The 20846-nt window shown below is 52.3% G+C and overlaps 2 protein-coding genes across 6 annotated transcripts; both read right to left on the minus strand.

Moving 5' to 3' along the window:
• Positions 1-689: 689 nt before the first annotated feature.
• TIGD3 (tigger transposable element derived 3) lies at positions 690-3412 on the minus strand. The gene is made up of 2 exons (XM_060104575.1): positions 3305-3412; positions 690-2443 (listed from the first exon to the last, which is right to left on the minus strand). Exon 2 carries the CDS (start codon positions 2425-2427, stop codon positions 1012-1014), a length of 1416 nt encoding a protein of 471 aa, XP_059960558.1. The 5' UTR covers positions 2428-2443; positions 3305-3412; the 3' UTR covers positions 690-1011.
• A 1922-nt stretch (positions 3413-5334) lies between these two features.
• Positions 5335-19169, minus strand: DPF2 (double PHD fingers 2). 5 transcript variants are annotated; one of them, XM_060104040.1, is made up of 13 exons: positions 19062-19127; positions 18158-18226; positions 14416-14576; positions 13930-14037; positions 13440-13603; positions 12289-12381; positions 12034-12112; positions 11510-11551; positions 10355-10492; positions 10099-10227; positions 9834-9946; positions 8903-8984; positions 5335-6627 (listed from the first exon to the last, which is right to left on the minus strand). In XM_060104040.1, exons 2-13 carry the CDS (start codon positions 18214-18216, stop codon positions 6551-6553), a joined length of 1245 nt encoding a protein of 414 aa, XP_059960023.1. In that variant the 5' UTR covers positions 18217-18226; positions 19062-19127; the 3' UTR covers positions 5335-6550. The 5 variants fall into 5 exon arrangements, with proteins under 5 accessions (XP_059960023.1, XP_059960024.1, XP_059960025.1 ...); XM_060104041.1 differs by having other exon boundaries at positions 18158-18240; positions 19062-19105; XM_060104042.1 differs by lacking the exon at positions 18158-18226 and having other exon boundaries at positions 19062-19169.
• Between the last annotated feature and the right edge of the window lie 1677 nt (positions 19170-20846).

Raw genomic sequence — 20846 nt, forward strand, 5'->3', positions numbered from 1 at the left:
GCTGTAGCTCAAAGCTCACCTCCTCCCGAGGCTCCCCAGGCTCCCCAGGGCCACAGCACTGTGCACACGCCTTTAGGACGACCCTTAATCACACTCCACTGTCACTGTCTGCAAGGTCCTGCCTGGCAGGGACACCATCTTTGCAACCTTGTCACGCAGGAGGCCTTGCTGAAGAGATGTTGTGAAATGATCACATGAATGAAAAGAAAAAATGAATGGCTATTCCAAATCCTAGCTCCTTCTTTTTGGCCACTCGGCTTGCAGGATCTTAGTTCCGTGACCAGGGATCGAACCCAACCCTCGCCCTCTCAGCAGTGAGAGTGCAGAGTCCTAACCACTGGACCACCAAGGAATTCCCCTGGCTCCTTTTTTTCCCCTAGAATGTCCCTAGCCTGTCCCCTCCTTTCTCAGACACCACCCCTACCATGGCAATCTGAGAGAGAAATCAGAGCAGCAGAATGTCCTGGGCAATACTTGGGATCTGCCTGTTTGCCCATGAGGAGTCCCCACGTCCTGGGAGTCCCTCCTGCCAGAAGAGGTTTCACTACTGGTCATCCACACACAGCTCGGACAGCCGCGTTGCAGCAACCCTCGGCAATTTTAAAAATCTGAGGTGAAAGTTTTCACCCTTCTCCCATGAAAATAACACCCTGGCCTCTTTTCTGATTAAAAACTTTATTTCCAGAAGCAGAACTGTTTTTAACACAGAATTCAAGGGATCGGCCTGTCTGTAAAGCCCGAATTCCACCTTCCCAAGTCCCTGACTCCACAGAGGTTCAGAAACCATGCAGCCTAGCTTCACTCCCTGACACCCCATCTTTAGACCCTCTTCTCAGGGCTTGGAGAACTTTCGCTCAGAGCTTAGACTTTTAGTCACCCAACTTGTCTCCCTTCAATGCTTTTCACAAAAGCTCCATTTCCATGGGAAAGAGACCAGCCCCCAATCTGCCTTCTGAGAGAGGGCGTTTCCATGGGAAACAGGAGAGGAGGGTCTCCGGCTGGAAGGGCCCTTCACAGGCAGCAGAGTCGCTCCACCTCCTCCTCACAGGCGTAGAAATTTGCAAAAAGCTCAGGGCCGGTGCCCTTGCACTCAATCCACCTCCTCAACGTGCCCAGAGCCCGGAGGGCGTCGGCTTTGGTGGGCAGGGGCTCCAAGCCGTCCTCTCCGTCCCCCTCCTGGTCTTCGGTGCCCACCTCCTCTTTGCACACTCCAGACACAGGCTCCTCACCCTCCAGGTCCACAAAGCGGGAAAACTCCTCGAGGCTCAGCCCACCGGGGACGGGTGGCATCTCCGAGGCCTTGTGCGGGGCCAGGGCCGTTTTGCCTGGAGCCAGCCCTTCCTGAACAAAGCTGCTCACGATGAGCTGGAGAGGCACCTTGGCCCAGGCCGCTGCTGCCATGTGTAGAGCATCCAGCACTGTGATGCCTGCCCCGGCCTCAGCTAGCGATGTGCCAGCCCTCTCGCTCTGGATGGCAGCCAGCTTGCCCAACAGACGGCGCCGGTAATGGGCCTTAAAGTCCTGGACCACGGAGCTGGGCAGGGAAGGCGTGGTGCTAGCAGCGGACAGAGGCAAGAGCTTCACGTGGCCGAGCCTGGGCAGGCCTGCCAACTCCTCCACCACTCGGGCAGCCAGCAGCAAGGCTACCTGTCGGCCCTGCCGCCCCATGTCCCGATCAAACTGTGCCAACCATTCTGACCAGGGGATGGCCAGGTCAGGGTGGTAGGAGGCGGGCAGGGCCTCACTGCTGACCCCAAAGAAGCATCTTGGGGCAGCCTGGAGCCCACTGACCAACACCCGCCGTTTCTCTGTGCCCCTGCTGTTGGCACACAGCAGCACCTGTACCCGATCACACACACCCACTCTGCCGGGCACTGCCCGATATAGCAAGGGCACTTCAGCACACCCAAAAATGTCCTCTGGGGAGAAATCTTTAAGAGAAAGGGGCAGCTGGGCCTGGGGCCTGGGAGCTGGGGGAGGCAGCTCAGGGGTGAACGGAGGCGCCACTACGTGGCGGGCCCCGAAGCCCACGTTGTTTCGGCGTTTCCAGCGGACCAGCCAGCCAATGCTGGGCACAAAGTCCTGGCCCATGATGTCGGCCAGCTCCTTGGCTTTGTGGAGCAGCATGGGCCCCGTCACGTCCCAGGCCTTGGCCTGGGCAATGTGGTACCAGCAGAGCAGAGCCTCATCGATCCCGCTGTACTTGGATTCCCGCTTGCGCTTGCGCTCCCGGTTGGCCGTGCCACTGCACCAGTCCGCCAGCAGCTTCTCCTTATTCTTGCAGATGCGGGAGATCTGGGGCTGGGAGACCTGGAAGCGCCGGGCCACCTCCGACTGGGACATCTTGGACTCATCCAGGAGTTCCAGCACCTGGATCTTCTCGGCCAGGGACAGGGCGTGAAGTTTCTTCTTGCTGCACAGCTCCATGGCGTCTCCACAGCACCTGTGTGGGGAGGAAACGGTGAGCGGGGGCAACGGTGGAGGCCACTCGTGTTGGGAGAGGAGGTCAGTAAGAAAAGAGATATATGAGGCTGGGAGATAGGCTGGTGTGGGGGGAGAGGCCAGGGAAGACTGGACCAGCTGGAAGAGGGTGAGGGTACCCTGAGCAGGAGATGAGAAGGCTGGGCTCAAAGGAAGGGAAATGGCCAGGCTGAGTGAGCAGTGGGCCGGGCACTGATGGGGAGAAATGACAGAACAGAGCCCAGAGGAAGTGGCCCCCCAGTCAGAGGGAGAAGGGAGTCTGGGCTGGGGTTTGGGGAGAAGGATGAATACAGCCGAGGGGACAGTGCAGAGGGGAGGAATCCCCGAGAGGGGGAGGAGGAGGGGGATGATGGCCTAGGCTGGATTTAGATGAACATGTTCGGGGCAGGGTGGTGGAGTGAATGAACAGAACTGAGGTGACAGGTGTACAGACGACAAAGAGGGACGGATTGGGGGCTGAAGGAGCAAGTCTAATCTGGTGCTGGGCCCTGAGCAGGTAAGGCTGGGCCAGGGTCCTGCCTGGAAGGGGAGTAGGAGCACAAGGCCGAAAGGGCAGGTGCACAGGCGACAAAGGGCCAGAGGGGTTAGGAGGCCGCGGTCAGCGAGAGGGGAGGAGTGTCCTCAGCCGGGAGGGTCGTGGCCTGGGAGGGGTACCACGGCGCGGGGACGAGCGTCCGGGACCCAGGCAGGCCGGGAGTCGGGCTCCGCAACCCGGCCGGCCTCTCCCCACGGTGACCCGGGGTCCGTCGGCAGGGCGGACCCAGTTATCCGCCCGCCGTGCCTCCAGGCCTCCCCGCCTCCCCGCCTCCCGCTCCGCACCCACCTCAGGCACTCGTCCCGCGGCTCCCGCCCCGGCCCCGGCCCGGCTCCCGAGCCCCTATCCCGGCGGCTACGGGAGAGCAGGGGACGGACGCGCGGAGCGGACCGGACCGAGGGGCTGCGCGGGTGGCGGGCGCGCGCACAGCAGGGCCCCGGGCGCGCCGCCCGCGCCGGGCCCTTTCCCGACAGGGAAGACCGCGGTCCGCAGTTCAGCTCCCACCGCCTCAGCCCCGCCCTGGCCCAATTAGATTGGCCTTCGGTGGCGCCCGTCCCGCCCCTGGCTAAGTCTCATTGGACATCGCGAAAGTGGCGGGTCGCCGGGTCCCCCGGGGGACGGAGCTTCCAGTGCTAAGGGACGGCGAGGCGGATCCCGGACGCGGCGGGAGTCCTGGAGGCGCCGCCAGCCTCAGGCGTCTCGGCCCTCGGGTCCTAACGAGACTCTGGGCAGCGTGAACGCCAGAGGTCTTCCTAGCCGTGACCCTAGGCAGCTTCCTCATCTGCCAAACAGGTCTAATACCCCTCATCGAGTGGTTTTTTAAAAAATGGAAGGTTTTAAGCTACACAAAAGATGTTACCATGGACAGCACGGGCCTCACGTCTATCAGCCCGGCTACAATAAACTACTTGCTTGGGGCCAGTTCTGGTTTAGGGTGAGAAAAGGCTTTTTTTTTTTTTTTTTTTTTTTGCCATGCCACGCAGCATGCGGGATCTTAGTTCCCCAACCAACAATTGAACCCATGCCCCGGCATTGGAAGCGTGGAGTCTTAACCACTGGACAGCTAGGGAAGTCCCAAAGACTAATTTTTATTTAGTTTTGGTACCTGTTGGCAAGATTCTAGTTCCTAAACTCAAGATTTAATATTCCCTTCCTTGGTAGCCTTCAGTTCTTTGCAATCAAATAGACTTTCTAACCTGGGGCCTAGTGCTCCCCATTCAGATCTAGCCTGCTTTCCTCTCCCTTCACAGCTCTGATTGGAAGGTTGGGGCCACAGATTAGTCCGCTTTCTCACAGGCTTCCCTTCCCATCCCAATCCTGATCCCTCTTCCATCCTTCTGGATGCCATCCTAAATCCACCGCCTGCAAACTTCCCAAATTTCCTCTCACTTACGCCTGTTAGTGTTCTCATCAGCATTCTCATTTCTTACATTTTTCTTTTATCTGTTACGGCCTTAGACTACTGAACCACCAAGGATCATTTCATTGCTTTCCTCCCTCTGCTCCAGGCCTACTTCCACGTAAAGGCATGAGGATGGGGGCTGTGCTGTCCCTAACACAGTTCCCAAACTAGAGCACCCTGCTTACTTAACTGAACACAAGGGCCCAGGCCACACCTTTCAGTAGGAAACAGTGGCTTTCAGACTGTCCCAGAAAACCTTAAAGATACTTCAGGGGGTTCATAACTGATTCACATCTTTAAAACGGCTGCAGGAAAAGGATACTCATTTTTGTGCACGTATATATGCCTGCAGGAAGGCTGCAGCGCTGCGCTATGGGCCGAGTTCATGCACACTGCATACAATGAAAGTACGTCAGGCAAGCAAGGCTGCGGTGTCTCTCTGCTCATGTTCATTACTCGTGCAAAAAGGTTTCATGTGTTTCAATGTGATGTCATTAATTTTCCTGTCATTATGATCAAGCCTCTGGACCTATTTTTAAGTATCTGAAATCGCAAGGTTAACTGTTACAAACCTGTCACCACTTGCATATACAAATCCAGCAGAATTTCCTCCAAACCAACAAAAATACAGAAATAAACAAGATTTTAAAGTTATCTTTTAACCCAAATTTTGTATTAATCAAAACTTCATTGTTCTTTATAAAAAAAATTGTTATAACCTAATTTACATAAGAAATTAAACAAATACCCAACTTTATATCAACTTAATCTATTGAGCTTAAGCAAAAATTTTAATTTGGGTAAAAGCTATGCTTCAAAACATTTAAAAGCCACTGCCCTAAGGAAGAAAGTTTTAGGATGAAGTGGCTTTAACCAGGGAAGGGAGTCTGGAGATAAACAATCCAGCAGAGGGCTCTGTGTAAAAATGTTTATTTGTACTAATGCTTAGAATACAGGAACTAAAGAAAGAAAGAAAAAAAAAAAAAAAAGACACCTCAACTCCAAAGTGACAGTGAATTAGGGCCTGCCCACAGCCAAGGGGAAGGACACTCCAGGGTGTCCTGGCAGGGACTGTCCCCGCCCCACTACTTAATGTGTCACCAGGCAGAAAATTGAAGAATCAGGGTGCGAAGACCTTACCAGCTGCTAGCGAGTGTGCCAGGGAAGAAAGGGATGTCTATGTGGCTTCCCCACCACCCAGGAGCCAGGATACACAGAGCAGGAGGCAGAGGCTCCCAATTCAGTTAAGGGCAGGAGCTGAATGCCCAGGTCCAGGAAGAACAAAAAGGGGTTTCGGAGGTAGGCTTTTTCATCGAGTTAAAAAACAGGCACATTATCCAACATCTCCCTGTGGCCCCCAAGCTGTTGGCCTGGCCCCTCTCCCCACAAAACCAAAGGGAATAGGAGGGGAGGCAGAAGACAGGAAATAACAAGGGTGGGGAATGCTTCAGTCACTAGAGACCAGGGCCTGTGACCGTGAGCCAGGCAAGCACAAGGAACAATTAGGTGAAGCTGCTACTCCCCCTTGGGTGGGGTGGTGGGAATGGGATAGAGCCAGGAGGGTGACCAAGAACATCCTGGCTCAGGCAAAGGATCCTGGGTAGCAGGAACAGAGAGCCGCAGAGAGCCACTCTGGGGGAAGGAGGCTGTGAGGCTAAGCAGCACAGAGGGCACCGGAAGCTTCTTGCAAGCTTGCTCAGTTCTCACTCCCAGCTGCTCTGGCAGAGGCCCCAGCCTGGCTCACCTCCAGGGGAAGGGAAAACCCTGGGGACCATAGTGGAGGCGGAGCTGAGAGAAGTGAGCTGCTCTCCCACTCCTTCTCGGAGGACACGGTTTGAACCCTGTGAACACCAGGGCCGGGGCCCAAGGCAGACAGAGTGAATGCACTTCATGGAGAACAGTGAGAAGCTGGGCCCACAGGTATGCCTTGGGGCAGTGCGATGCTCCGTTCTCCCTGAGGGCCTGGGGCCAGAGGCGGTCAGAGCTGCCACCTCAGCTTGCTGCTGCCAAAGGCAGGTTGGCACGACCTCCCCGAGGTTCTCTGGACTTGTGAAAGAGATTAGGAAGGGAAGGTGGGTATGAAAAACAGGAGAGAACAGCCCTAGATGTATGGGGGATCAAGGGTGGCCACATCAAGAGGAGTTCTGATTCTGGTAGATGGAAGCTTTCTCCTTCAGCAGGTCCAGACACAAGTGGCAACTCCAACTTCCTGCAGAGAAGCGTAACGGGGTTAGGAGGGGCCCCGCGCAACCCTCATCTGCTCTTCTTCTACTCCCCACACCTCACCTCCAGTAGCAGGACTGGCTACAGGTGGGACGGGAGATGTTCTGCAGTAGCAAAGTTTCACAGTTATCCTGAGCAGGGAGGAACTCTAGGTCTTCAAATATCATGAAAGATAATTCTCAATGGAGATATAAGAAATAATCGCCTGGACGCCTATTTCAGAATACAGACGCCCAGGCCCTCCTGGCCTATTAAATCAGAATCACTAAAGAGGACCTGGGTAGATATAACTTTTTTAAAGCTTTAAAAAGCTTTAAACTTGTGATTACAGAAGAACCAGACTTCATTCTCATGGCCCCAAAGGTTAGAATAAAGATCATGAATAGAGGCTCTAGAGAAACCCATATTGATTCCACGTAAGACAGCTTTCTGTGAAGACCACGGAAAGATGAGAAGGGCTCCCCACCATCACTAGGTGCCTGAGCAGAGGCTGAGGACCCAGAGGAAAGGGGGCCAACTATGATGACCCAACTTGTTGTGACCCAAGTCTGGTTTCATAGAAAAACAGGAAATAATGTCCGTTATAAGAAAAATAACTAGGGCTTCCCTGGTGGCTCAGTGGTTGAGAGTCCGCCTGCCGATGCAGGGGCCACGGGTTCGTGCCCCGGTCTGGGAAGATCCCACATGCCACAGAGTGGCTGGGCCCGTGAGCCATGGCCGCCTGCGCGTTCAGAGCCTGTGCTCCGCAATGGGAGAGGCCACAACAGTGAGAGGCCCACGTACCACATGCATGCACACACACACACACACACACACACACACACACAGAAAAATAACTAGCGCATACCTTGTTTATTAATATTTGCTATGGTTGGATTCTTCTATGCTTTTTTTTTTTTGAGAAACAAAATTAGCCCTTAATGCCTTGAAGTTATAAGCATAATTGTACATATGTGTATTCGAACATTATTCTGGGGGAAAGAATCCACAGCTTTTATCAGCTCTTCAGAGACATGTGACTCTCAAAAAGGTAAGATCCTTTCTGACCCAAAGGTAAATATGCAGCAGCTGATAAGCTTTTCTGCAAGTAGCCGGAGAGCGTTAACTACTTGAGGCTCTGTGAGCCACATACAGTCTCAGCCATATCTTTTTTTTTTAAAAAACCACCTCTCTTTAAAAATGTAAGTCGTTTTTAGCTTGTGAGCTATATATACTAGCTGCAGCTAGGTTTGGCCAGAGGGTCATAGTTTGCAAACCCCTGAGCTAGAGCCTAGACCATCTGACGGTTCTACGGGGCCCCCCCGCGAGCTGCCTGCAACTCTCCACTACCTCAGTGTCTGAGAGCACTTCAACAGGAAAGCCTTTCTACAGTTAATGTAGAATTGTGCCTGTGAACTGATATTTTATGGTTAGAAAACCCCAAAAAACACACTGCTTCTCCTCAAACATGGCATGACAGGTGAAACTTATAAACGCGGTATGACAGATGAAAAAGCTGAGTGCTCCCCTGCAGCTGCTAAAGGACCCTCAGACTTTGTTAGTGGCCTCCTTCTCTAGGGGGTGACAGCGGTCTGACCTACACTACAAGTCAGCCCACGTCACACAGTGAGCTACTTTCTCTCGCCTGGAGTGCTGGCCCACATCCTTTGTCACAGTAACAGCTACTAGGCATTTGTGTCCTCCTGAGTCAGCTTCTGAATTTCTATAAAGGAGGGGCTTCGGCACAGACACCTGGCTGGAAGAGGACTTGCAGCGAGGCAGCCACTTTTTGGTGTCATCCCTGGTTTTGTTGAAGACCCTCCATAAACCTGAAGCATCGTTAAGCACTGCTGGAGAGCCAGAGCGACCCACTCAGGCTCCAGGTTCAACTCCCTCCCCCACACTGGCAGAAACAAACGCTCACATCTGTCGAGAATGGAGTGCTAAAACTAGTCTCGCGTCAGACAAACTACGCACTGAGTTTCTTAGACTTGTTGGAGGAAAACAAATCTCTCCTTCTGGTAATTATTCTCTGCTCAGCATCTGTTTTCTCTCAGGCTGTCGATTTTCTGTGTTTGTAAATGTTATCTGGTGATAATGTACAAACATTAAAGCCTCAAAGCTGCAATGCTAGGAAAGCACTCTGAACTGAGTGAAGGCAATGCACCTACTCCCTAATCTGAAAGAATGTATCACTGATATGAGAACTCACTTACCATACAGGTGATTTTCCAAGTTACTAATAAAATACTTGTTCTGAGTAAGAGATCAGGGAAACCTACCTTCAGGAGGCTCAGACATAGACGGGGTGAGACAATACATGTGGTAGCCACGATCGCAGTCATCACAGAAGAGCAGCTGGTCCTAGAGAAGGCAAGATGGAAGAGGAAGGGGGGAGGTGAATGACTAATGGGCCTCAGTTGGGCCGCTGAGGACAGGCAGGAAGGAGGGCTTCTGCAGACACGGCTGCTAATTCCAGGAGGGGCAGGAGAGACGGCAGTAAGAACAGACATGGGACCCTCTGGACAGAAAGTCACCCAGTCACTACTGTCACCCCACCTGGACGCCACCAGCCACCTAACGGATCTCATGGCCTCCACATGGTTCCCTCCCCATCTGTTCTCCACAGAGCAGCCAAAGCTACCTTTTTAAAATGTAAGACAAACCACATCACTCCTGATTAAACTCTGACCTGATGGCACCTGCCTTCCAGTCTCATCCTTTACTTGCTCTCCCACTGCAGGAGGGCTCCAGCCGGCCACAGTGGCCTCAGTCCACCCAGTGTGCCCACCTTTAGGCCTTGTGCTGGCTACGCTTTCCTGGGAATACTTTCTCTCCAAATCTTCTTGAACTGTCTTCTTTGTATCATCCAAGCCTCAACACCAACATCGCCTCCTCAGAAAAGGCCTCTCTATCTAAATCAGTTATCCAGTTACTCTCTCCACATTACTGGTTTCATTTTCTTCATGGAGTAGTATAAAAACGTCACCCACTTCCTTGCTTATTGCTTGTTCCCGCAAGACTGTAAACCCCGTGAAAGCAGGGACCTTGCTTGTCTTTAGCGTGCTTATTGCCTAAAACAGTGTCTGACACCAAGTCGGTACTCAGTGAACACCTGCCAAACAAATCAAAGTTCCCACGGGTGGCAAGTACAGGACAAGCTGAGCAGGAGCGTGCTGGGGGCGGGGCGGGGGGACGGGACGACACACGCACATCGTTCTCGGAGGTGCCACAGATGTTGCAGCACTTGCACTCGATGCACTGCCAGCGGTAGGTCTTCACTGCTGCCATCATCACGGGGGTGAACTGGAGGCAGGACGGATGCCCTGTGGGGGGGAGCGAGTGAAACAGGCGGCCGGAGAACGGGGAGAAGCGAGGTGACCTGGTTGACCGTGACAGCCACTGGATGCCGGCAAGCCACGAGCCCCTCGGGGACTGGGTGCCGGCTAGGGCTGCCCCGGCCCGGGGTTGGAGGTACCTGAGCGGCCACAGTCAGAACAGGACACCAGCTCCTCGGGCTGTCCTGTCTTCTTGTTGATCTTGGAGTCCCCCAGGCAGAAGTCACAGTAGTTGTTGGGCAGGGCCAATCCATCGGGACCCTTCTTGGCTACAGGGAGAAAGGGAAGAACTTTCATGATACCCATGTGGGCCTCTGGGTCTCTCAACATCCCTGCAGGGAGGGCTTTTCATAACCAGGCCAACTCCTGTTTGCCCCACCTCTGACACCAGCTTACATTTCTGCTCCTCGGACCTCTGGGAAACCGGGGTGGGTGGCTGCGAGTCTTCCTTGTCCTCGCCCTCCTCCTCAGCCAAGTGGGAGTGGGCATAGTGGTAACTGAGGCCTGGTCGGTTCTTGTAACGTTTTCCACAAACTAAGCGCGGAGAAGATTGCAGAGAAAGGTGTCAGGATCCCAGAGTGCCCCATCCCTGCCCCTCTAAGCTGTGGGCTCCACCTGAGGCAGAGGTAATCACCCCCATCAGCTCTGCTCAGGGACAGGCCTTTAGTGACAGCCGCCTCCCCATGGCCAGGAACATCAGGCCTGGGGCTCTCCAGCTTCCATGGCTCTTCCCTACTAAACCCCAGCCCATGGCCACCTCTACTCCTCTGCGTAGGCTGTCTGGGAGGCTGAGCCCTTGCTCCATCACCGCCTGCCCTGGGAATAGTCTGGGGAGCTCCAGGTCAGGAGGGAGAGGAAATCTCTATAGTCTTGCAATATGGCAGGAAGGATGAAAGGTAGCAGAGACTCCAAACTTTTTTACCTCTCAGTAAATGAAGGAGGCTTATGCTACTCCATATATAACACAGCCCATCTCTGCCCAAATAAAGGAGCTAGGGGGTGGATCTCTTGGGGGTAACCTACCAACTGAGCCTGCTGGGGTGGCTGTCTCCCAGAGAAACTCAAAGACACTCCCACATCAGTGCCCTGCCCAACCCCCCACCCCCCACCCAGCAAGGAAAACAGATCCCCATGAGGCGTCTCGCAGTTTTGAGCAGTGATACCAAGAAGAGCAGGGGCAGCAGGAAAGGAACAGGGAAGGGATGGGAGGAGCGGGTGGCGGGATGGTGGGGAACGTTAGCTGACCACTGTGTGTCTGTTTTGGGGAAGGGGAGCGGAGGGATCTGTTTGTAACGGGTTCCTTATAATGCTCTTGAAGCCACCCCATGCAGTGGGCCTGAGCCGCCCTAGGAGCAACTTTGTGGGAGACAAGCAGTGGTAAAGGCAGCTTCCAGGACCGTGAGGAGTGGAGCACAATAGAAGGCCCATTGCTCCTGTCCCCATGCCATTCCAGAGACTTTAAAACTAGCATCACAGATGAGAAAGGCAGGAACAAGGGAGGAGGGAAAAAGGGATAGGAAAACCAAAAGTCTGAAAAGTTGAGAGAGCTACCTCTCTGGGGCGCTTTCGAGGTATGCTTTTGTTTGAAACTATCTGAAAGACAGAAAGAAAAGTCATGAGAAGAAGGCCTTGATACACTTGAGACAGGTGCAGCAGCAGCAGGAAAGCGGAGCAAACGAGAGAGAAACCCCAGCGGTGATGGTGCTCCCAGGGTGGAGGGACAGAAGTGGGGCAAGAGAGGGAAAAGGCGGAGAGAGCACAGACATTGAGGACATCGGTGGTGGACTCCTGGGGCCCTGACTTGACTGGGGCCAGCAGACCTGGATGCCACCTATTTGAGGCCAACCCTGCCTGCTGTGTGTGCCCCTCACGGGTACCCCCACCCCGAGGAGAGCAATCTCCCCCAGAGCATGCAGGGCTCACCCAACGTGTAGCAGAGGGGAACCAGTCAGCAGGCAGGACAAGAGTCCAGGCTTGTTTTACCACTTTGAACAAGGACACAACCTTCCCTCCTCTCATATCCTGAGGAGCTGGGTCCAAGGCAAGGATTACCCACCCACTCGTGAGGCACTCACTGTCACAGGCATAGGGTTTATCTCGATCCTCCAGGATGGAAGCGTCCAGCTTCTTACGGGCACTGCCCACACCTTTACCCTGTGAAGAAGAGCAAAAAGATGCCCTTAATAAGGTGTCTAGGCCTGAGGAGTTAGACTCTCCTGGAAGCTGGCTGCTCATCTCACTCAAGAGGGAAAATGGCAACAAGCAATAAAACAGTGGGACTCTGCAGGTTACCTGAGCCCCCAGGCTGCAGGTAGCACGAGGCCCCTCACCTTGGACTTCCCCTTGCCCCGACGCTTGGGAGTGTCTTCTTCATAGTCCTCATCATCGAGGTCATCCAGGAAGTCATCCGGTTCTAGGATCCGCTGAGTGGACAGGAAGATTAGGATGGGCAGAAATAAGGAACATCCAAAAGCTCCCCCGTGATGGGACTGGCCAAGGCCGCCCAGAACCTCCTGTGACCTGGCCCCTCCACTCCAGCCTCACTCCTCAGTGCTGTTCTTTCAGTGCTTTGGGCTCTCCTTCCTCTGCACTTCTCTTCATGTTGCTCCCCTAGCCTCGAATGCCTTTCCCATCACCTCCAAGTGGCCATCTCCCCATGTTTTCATAAAACTTTCCCTGATACCCCAAGTAGCTGTGGCCTCTCCTGCCTCTGATCTGCCACCTTAGGTGCATGTTAGTGGTGGTTCCCTTCTGACACCTCACTTCCCAGATTTAACTTAGAGCCTTCCTGCTTACGTGGGTGGCCTGGTGGGAAGTTTTTTTTTTTTCCCACTGATCTGCTGCAGCTTCCCTATATGTGAAATGGGCAACAATACCTATTTCGTAAGGTTGTAGAGACTGGAGATGATAATGGAAAAGCACTTAGCACAGTGCCTGGTATTTTTTTTTTTTTTTTTTTTTTTTTTGCCGTACGCGGGCCTCTCACTGTTGTGGCCTCTCCCGTTGCGGAGCACAGGCTCCGGATGCGCAGGCTCAGCGGCCATGGCTCACGGGCCCAGCCGCTCCGCGGCATATGGGATCCTCCCAGACCGGGGCACGAACCCGTATCCCCTGCATCGGCAGGCGGACTCTCAACCACTGCGCCACCAGGGAGGCCCTATTTTTTAGCTCTTATTATTTTTATGTAGTTTTATTTTCCTTGTTGGCAGAGACCAGGTCTGCATCACCCATGTAACCCCAGGCACCAAAAAACTTTGGTGGCAACAGAAGATGAATGAGAGTCTGTAGTTAGAAGGAAAGGAGCAGGAAAGACTGGAAGGTAACAGTGAAGTTCTCATTAAGGAATGGAGCAGGAACAGAACTCCAGGTGGCTGCCTCCAGGCCCACAGCTTCTACTTCTATTCTGATTACTGGGTGGCCTCTGATGAAGAGGAGACTGATTTCCATCAAAGTTCCCTTAACCACAGTGTTAATCTTGTACCTTCCGTGCTCGACTGTTCGTCACAGGAAACTCGCCCAGGCTGTCATCATCAACTCGGGGATCTGGGGCACCTCGCTTCTCCAGGGGGTCGGTGCGCAACAGAGCCTCTAAACTACTGCCGTCCTGAGAGATCAGCCCCTCCTTCTTCAGGGTCTGGTCTGTGTCTGCAGGCAAGGCCAGGAGGAGGTGAGGCTCAGAAGGGCTGAAAGCAGACCTCTCTGGGTGTATACAGTGCTAGACCAGCCACTAGCCAGTCACTGTCTTCTGGTCTCTAGCTGCCCAGGAACCAAGATACCGTGGTTCACTTGGCACCATAACTTATCTGTTTACCTGTCTCTTCTATTCGACTGAGTTCTTTACAGAAGGAATCACATCTCATTCATTTTAGTATCTTTAGGATCTAGCATTGGGCCTGGTACATAACAGGTGATTGGCAGGCCTCCTACTACACAGCAGGCTATGCCCCTGCTCAGGGAGGAGTGTGCTTTACCTGGTTTAATAGTTGGGAAAGAAAGTCTTGGATCCTCAGGAGGGTGGGCTCGCCGCTTTTTCCGCCAGCGCCGGGCAGGGTAGGAGTACAGCTGCCCAGAGGCCAATCCTGTGGAAGGGAAAAAGAGAGAAGTCAAGACCTAACCCTAGAAAATAATACCAAACACTTTCTGCATGAGTAGGCCCTGACTGAGTTCTAGAGCAAGGGAGGAATATGGACAGTGAGGGCCTGGGGACAGGGTGGGGACAAGAAAAACAGATGTAAGCTCAGAGGCCTTGGCTAACACATAGCTCTCCAGAAGCCCAACAAGAGCTTCAGCAGTGCAGCCCGGCAGGAAACAAAGATGCTTCATCCTCCCTGGGCTTCTAATCATGGGAAGACTATAATCATCCATGGGTGGAAAGCAGTAAGGAAAACCCTTTCAGCTGGCTCATCACCTAAGATGAGCCAGCTTCTTCCTCCTTGTGCTCCTGAGTGGACCCTCACCTGGACCCCGGTGTCGCTTTTCCATCCAGATATAACAGTTGCTCTGTGCTACTCCAGTCTGTGAGTCCAAGAAAGGCAGGCGCACGCTGCGCTCAGCACAGAGGCGGGCGTTGTAATTGTGGCACTGCTCCATTGCATCTTTGTAATACTGCTCCCCAAGGCTGCAGGAAAGACAAAGATCAGGTGTGTGTGTGTGTGTGTGTGTGTGTGTGTGTGTATGTGTTGGGCTGGTGCTGAGCTATCCCTTTCACTTGCCATCTGCTTCTCTAGAAGGCTCAAGGGACTTGGAGAGTGTCGCTCTGCTTTTATTTGCTACCATTTCTGCCTCATGGGACACCAAGCCCCTTCACTAAGCCATTATGAGGAAAGGTACTTTACAAATAAATTACCATCAGGAACACAGGATTTCATCATGTGTCTAATTGGACCTAAGTCTAACCCACAAAGAGGGGAAGAAAATAATGTTCATTCTGTGCCTCTCAAGAGTATAACCCTGTGCTAGCTAGGATGCTATTTCTCTTAACCCTCAGGATTCTGAGAAGCAGAGGTTAGCTCCTTTTTACAAATGAGAAAAGAATTCAAAAAGGTCTGAGGGACTTAATGAAACTATATTTAGCAAACTCTATACAAACTCTATCTATACAAACTATCTATACAATGAAATTCTACTTAGCCATAAAAAAAAAAGAAGGAAGCTCTTCGTGTACTAACATTAAACAATCTCCAAGATAACTAGAAAAAAAAAAAAAAAGTACAGGGCTGAGGAGTGTTATAGGATGCCACCATTTATGTAGCCAATTGGAGGAAAAGAAACTGTAGGCCTCCAAGGAGAAAAACCAGGTGACTAGGGGACTTTCTCCTATGTGCCATTTTATATCTTCTGAATTTTAAACTAGGTGTTTAGCCAACTAACTAATTCTATATACTAATTTTACAATCAACGGAAAACATCAGAAAATACTTGAACACTCTCGAAGCCTACTTTCTACTGAGTACCATTACACTGATACAAAACCTGTTTGCTCAAAGGCCTATCCTAGGCCCTTCTCCATTCTCACACCACCAAATTTTTTAGGAAAGAAACTTCCTGGACTCAAAAGATTCAATTTGAAATCTGATTTTTTAAAGTGCTTTAAAAAGCTGCAAAGCTGCACAGTGCCAGGAGTTATCTGGTTCTAAGAAGCATGTATGGGCTTCCCTGGTGGCGCAGTGGTTAAGAATCCACCTGCCAATGCAGGGGACATGGGTTTGATCCCTGGTCCGGGAAGATCCCACATGCTGCAGAGCAACTAAGCCCATGCGCCACAACTACTGAGCCTGCACTCTAGAGCCCGCGAGCCACAACTACTGAAGCCCGTGCACCTAGAGCCCGTGCTCTGCAACAAGAGAAGCCACCGCAATGAGAAGCCTGCGCACTGCAACAAAGAGTAGCCCCCACTTGCCGCAACTAGAGAAAAGCCCGCGCACAGCAACGAAGATCCAATGCAGCCAAAAATAAAAGTAAATAAATTAAGAAGCATGTATATAGAACCAATCTTGTTCTCATGCTTCAGGGTTTAAGAAGTACTTTAGTATGGGAACCTTAACTATATTCACATTTATATATCCAATCAATCTCAAAATAAACAAAATGAGGGCAGAGATGATTTCTTTCCCACAATATCCTCAGTACCCACGATGGTGTCTGAAACATCTTGACTAAGGAGTAAAAAGACCTGGCTTGGCTGCAAGGCACCACATAAACGTGGACATTTAATCAACCTACATGGACCTCAGGTTCCTATGCTATTGATTGGGGAGGCTGAACTAGATAAGCTCTGACATATTCTACAAGAGGGAGACTCCTAGCAAGAGAAGCTGAACCGAGGTCCTCTGCTGTTTATGTCCATAACTCATGCTACAGCAACAAACCCATCTCTGGAATCTGAGGGGGGCTTTCACTAGGCAGCCACAATAGACCACTTAGGCACAGCTTAGCATATTCCCAGCAACTGAAAAAGACACACACTGCACACACATCTTGTGACACCACAAGACAGCCTGGCTTGATTCAATGCACCGTAATGACTGTAATTTGAGGTAGGCATGAATCCTGTATTGAAGAGTAGAGCGAAGGGAACAGGCTCATATTTGCTCGCCTTTAGGAGGCAGCCATGTCCTCACTAAACAGAGGAAAACTGGATAAGCAAGGCTGAGTGCAGCAGCTCCTTTGTTTCCACTGATGGGAATTGACACTGACACTGTAAGTCAAATGGAAGGAAGGGCTAGACAGGCTGAGAGTTGCAAAGTCAGAACAAGGAAGCTGGAAACAGCTGGCGGGGATGGATGAGAGATGTTCTATCAAAGCTCTTGTGAGTTAAGTGGGATTTCGAAAGGTGGGGCAAACTGTGTCGTGAGGAAGAGAGCTGAGAATGAAACACCGGTTGGAGGAAGAAAGCATCTGATGAGGATAGAGCGAGAGGGAAGGAGGGAGATCCTTAAGAATCTAAGGCTCCTATTTCAAGAAATTTCAAGGTAACATCATTCTCCAGATCTCGTTACCTAACTCAGAGGATTTCAAAACCAGTCAGCAACCATAGCTATTTTATACTATTATTTTGCCCTAGTAAGACCCCTTAAAGATTGTTTCAATTCTGACACCGCATTTGGGAGGGACAGAAAATTTATAAACAGGGAAATTCTTCTCCCAGAACAAGATGCAAGTCAGAAAGGATGAGCTGGTAGTCCTGACCTCGATGTATAACCTCACGTGTCAGAGGACTAGGCACACCACCACCAAGAGAAGCGCCAGAAAAGCTCCTCTTTCCAGGATGAGAATGGTACAGGAAGACTGCAAGTCCCTTCTTAAAGGGCAAGTTCTGTAGGGAAACGTATTAACTGTGGTCCACAGCTCTCTACAACTAGAACTGAGGAGGAGAAAGTTGGTTTCTCATTACTGGTATTCAGGAACCAGTGGCTGGTGACCCTCACGATCTCTACAGTTCTTTAAAGAGAAGTAAGAAGTCATGCTCTATTTAAATGGCCAAACCCTCATTTCTAACATCACACAAAAGGGTTGCTAACCCTATGTCCCAGATGAAAGTCTTCCAACATAAAGAATCTCATTACGTGTAACTGTTAAACCTAGGCTAATCTGACATTGCCCCAGTACAGTAAGGTTTCCAAGGTAGAAGCTTTGATTCTTTTTCGAGAAGCATGAAACCTGTGTGAAACCTCCCCTTACAATGGGACGGGGGGAGTCAACAAAGAGAAAGGTAGGGAAACAAAGAAAGAACATCTGAGTCAGGAAGGATAACTATATAAGGATCAACAGCATCATTCCTAAATTGAGGGAAATGTCAGCTTGAAGAGAGAGCTGGGGAAACTGGAGTGGGCAGATCAGAGAGAAAGATAATAGTGCTGGGAGGAGGGGTGGCTGAAAGAGGCGGCAGGATGGAGCTGAAAGCAAGTTAAAAAAAAAAAAAAACAACCCACAAGAGGAGAGGGAGAAGGCACTTAGCTTAATGGAAGTGGGAAAGCATTCTCAAAGAAAAGGCTCCAGGCAGGGGGAGGGAGAGAAGCAAATGTACCCTTAAAAAGGGCTCTTGGCAAGAGTGGGGCTCAGCCCACCACAAAGACAGATGAGAAGCTGTGAGTCCTTTAGAAGAGTTCCCAAACCTTTACCTTGTCATTCAGTCAAAATCCAAAACTAGACACCTAGACAGCTCTCAATTTTCCTACCTCTGCAGCCAGCCAAACTTACCCATTAAAGGAGCTTGCGGTATTCGCCCACGGGGGGCAGGAACCCATTGCAAAATTCATTCAGATTCTTCTGCAGGGAGGAGGCTGGGTTACATCAAGTCCCAAGGCATCTTTAACTCACAGCGAACAGGCCATTCTCCATTTACCCAACAACCATTAACTTTAACCTTGCTCGAAATCTGCCTAGCCCAAGAGTACTGCAGAGCGAAGACGGCCGGCCTAGAGGCCCCTCTGGGCGGCAGGGCGGCCTGGACCGCGTCCGTCCAATGCCCGCTTTTGGATGGCTGGGATTGGGCGGCGCAAAGGCCCTATTCCCTGAAGTTCTTTCCCTCTGTATCTGCTCCTCAACAAATTCTTCCCAAGAATATTTTTGGTCTCGGGTACCTGATACTCAAGGACCACCCGCTCCCCGGAACATCACGGGGCTGTTTAGAATAAAACAGCCCAGAGTGCTTAACAGCGCCAGGGCTGCCGAGCCTGCTCCTCCAGGGCCGGTTGCGTGCAGCCGATGAGAAGGGGTCGGCGGCCGGGCCACTCCCGGGTCCGCCCTCTGCCCGGCTCCCCCGGACTGAGGCGCCTCGGGAGCGAACCCGGGACCGTCTCTCGTACGTAACAGGGGCGCCATACTCTGGAAACCCTCAGCATGAAGGCAGCGCCCAGACCGCATAGCCCCACAGGGAGGCTGGCCGTTAGGGGCTCCCGTGGGCCACCCTCAGGGCCTCCACAAGTTTCCAAAGAAGCGCAACGTCTTCTCTGGAGTCTCCTGTTGCCCTCCCCACTAGGAGTCGCAACAATGCCTTCCCGGGCACGTCCCTCTCTCCGCCTCGTCCCTTCCCATACCGCCCCCTGCTCCCAGGCCCCTTACAAGACCTCCCGGCCTAGGAGAGATCGAAACGGCCACTCACAGCTTCACTACATTTTCCACCACAGCCGCCATCTTCCCGGCTCCTCTCCCTCAGGCCTGGAGGCTCGGAGCCCGCAGCGCGCAGGCGTAGGGGCCGCACGGGGAACCAGTTTCCTCGTCCTTCTGCGCAGGCGCCGCCCGGGCGCGCGCGCCCGAGAGCGAGCGACGGAGAACAAGCAGCTTGCGGGTTCTCCCGGGCCAGGGAGACGAGGGACGAATGCGCAGGCGCGACGGAAACGGGCGCGCGTCCCGAGACTCCGGTTCCAGCTCTCCCTCTTCCACCTGGTGGAGTGGGAGGAGAGAGGGAGGGTCTGGGCCCGTCCAAAAATGAGAAGGTGAGAGGTTGGTGAGAACTGGCAGGCCCAGAGGTGGCCTAGATAGAGTTCATGCGTCCTGCTACCTCGCCGACCTTTCTTTAACCTCGTGGTTAACCCTTTACCCTCACTTACAGGCCAGGGGTTGGTGGGTACTCGAAGATAAGAGGAGTGAACAGTCCACTTGGGCTGCCAAACATGTGCCCATTTTAGGGAGGGCGAATTTAACTCTCAGAACCTGGCAGATCTTTGGCCTGAATATTGGGGGTCTGACAGAAGTTCCCCCACCTTCCTGCCACCATATCAAGCCACCAACTTAATTGATGCCTGCCTCTTCTCCCTTGCTTCCTACTTCCAAGCTCGTTCCCTCCATGAAGAACTTCCCTCCTGGGCTTCCCTGTTGGTGCAGTGGTTGAGAATCTGCCTGCCAGTGCAGGGGACACGGGTTTGAGCCCCGGTCTGGGAAGGTTCCACATGCCGCGGAGCAACTAGGCCCGTGAGCCACAGCTACTGAGCCTGCACGACCGGAGCCTGTGCTCTGTAACAAGAGAGGCCGCGATAGTGAGAGGCCCGCACACTGCGATGAAGAGTGGCCCCCGCTCGAAGCAGCTAGAGAAAGCCCTCGCACAGTAATGAAGACCCAACACAGCCAAAAATAAATAAATAAATTTATTTTTTAAAAAAAGAACTTCCCTCCTGCAACTATCTTCTGTACGATTCATTTCTCCTTCACTATTGAATCACGCAGGTTCATCAACCAATATGGCTTAGTATCATCTTTGAAAAAAATCAGAGCCCTTCCTTAAGCCCATTCTGCTTTTGATTGTCACCCCATTTCTTTTCACCCTATAAAAACACATATTCTGTTTATACTCCATATCTCTGTTGACTTATTTCCAAGTCTCCTTCTGCCCAGTTTAATGGGGATTTTGTTCCCCCAGTTCATTGAAACATCTAACAAAGACACCACGACCTCCATTTCAACAGATTTAGAGATTTCCTCTCTGTCCTTATCAACCTATCAACCCCCATGACACCAGTGACCGTTCCCTTCTTTTTCAAACTCTTCTCCAGGTCTCTGAGACACACACTCTTCTGGCTGTCCCCCTATCACACGGGCACACCTTCACAAAGAGGCTATCCTATCCTATCACAGAGGCTCACCTTCAGCCTCTTTTGCTGGCTCTCCATCCTCTCTTCCACCTGTAACTGTCAGAGCCCCCAGGGCTTGGTCTTTGGTCCTGGTAATATATCTTATTTCAGCAATTCTAAGATGCACCTATTCCCCACCCCGCCCCCATTTTTTTTTTTTTTTTGGCGGTATGCGGGCCTCTCACTGTAGTGGCCTCTCCCATTGCGGAGCACAGGCTCCGGACGCGCAGGCTCAGTGGCCATGGCTCACGGGCCCAGCCACTCCGCGGCATGTGGGATCTTCCCAGACCGGGGCTCGAACCCATGTCCCCTGCATCGGC

This window comes from Mesoplodon densirostris, chromosome 7, assembly GCF_025265405.1.
Source record: "Mesoplodon densirostris isolate mMesDen1 chromosome 7, mMesDen1 primary haplotype, whole genome shotgun sequence".
NCBI lineage: Eukaryota > Metazoa > Chordata > Mammalia > Artiodactyla > Ziphiidae > Mesoplodon > Mesoplodon densirostris.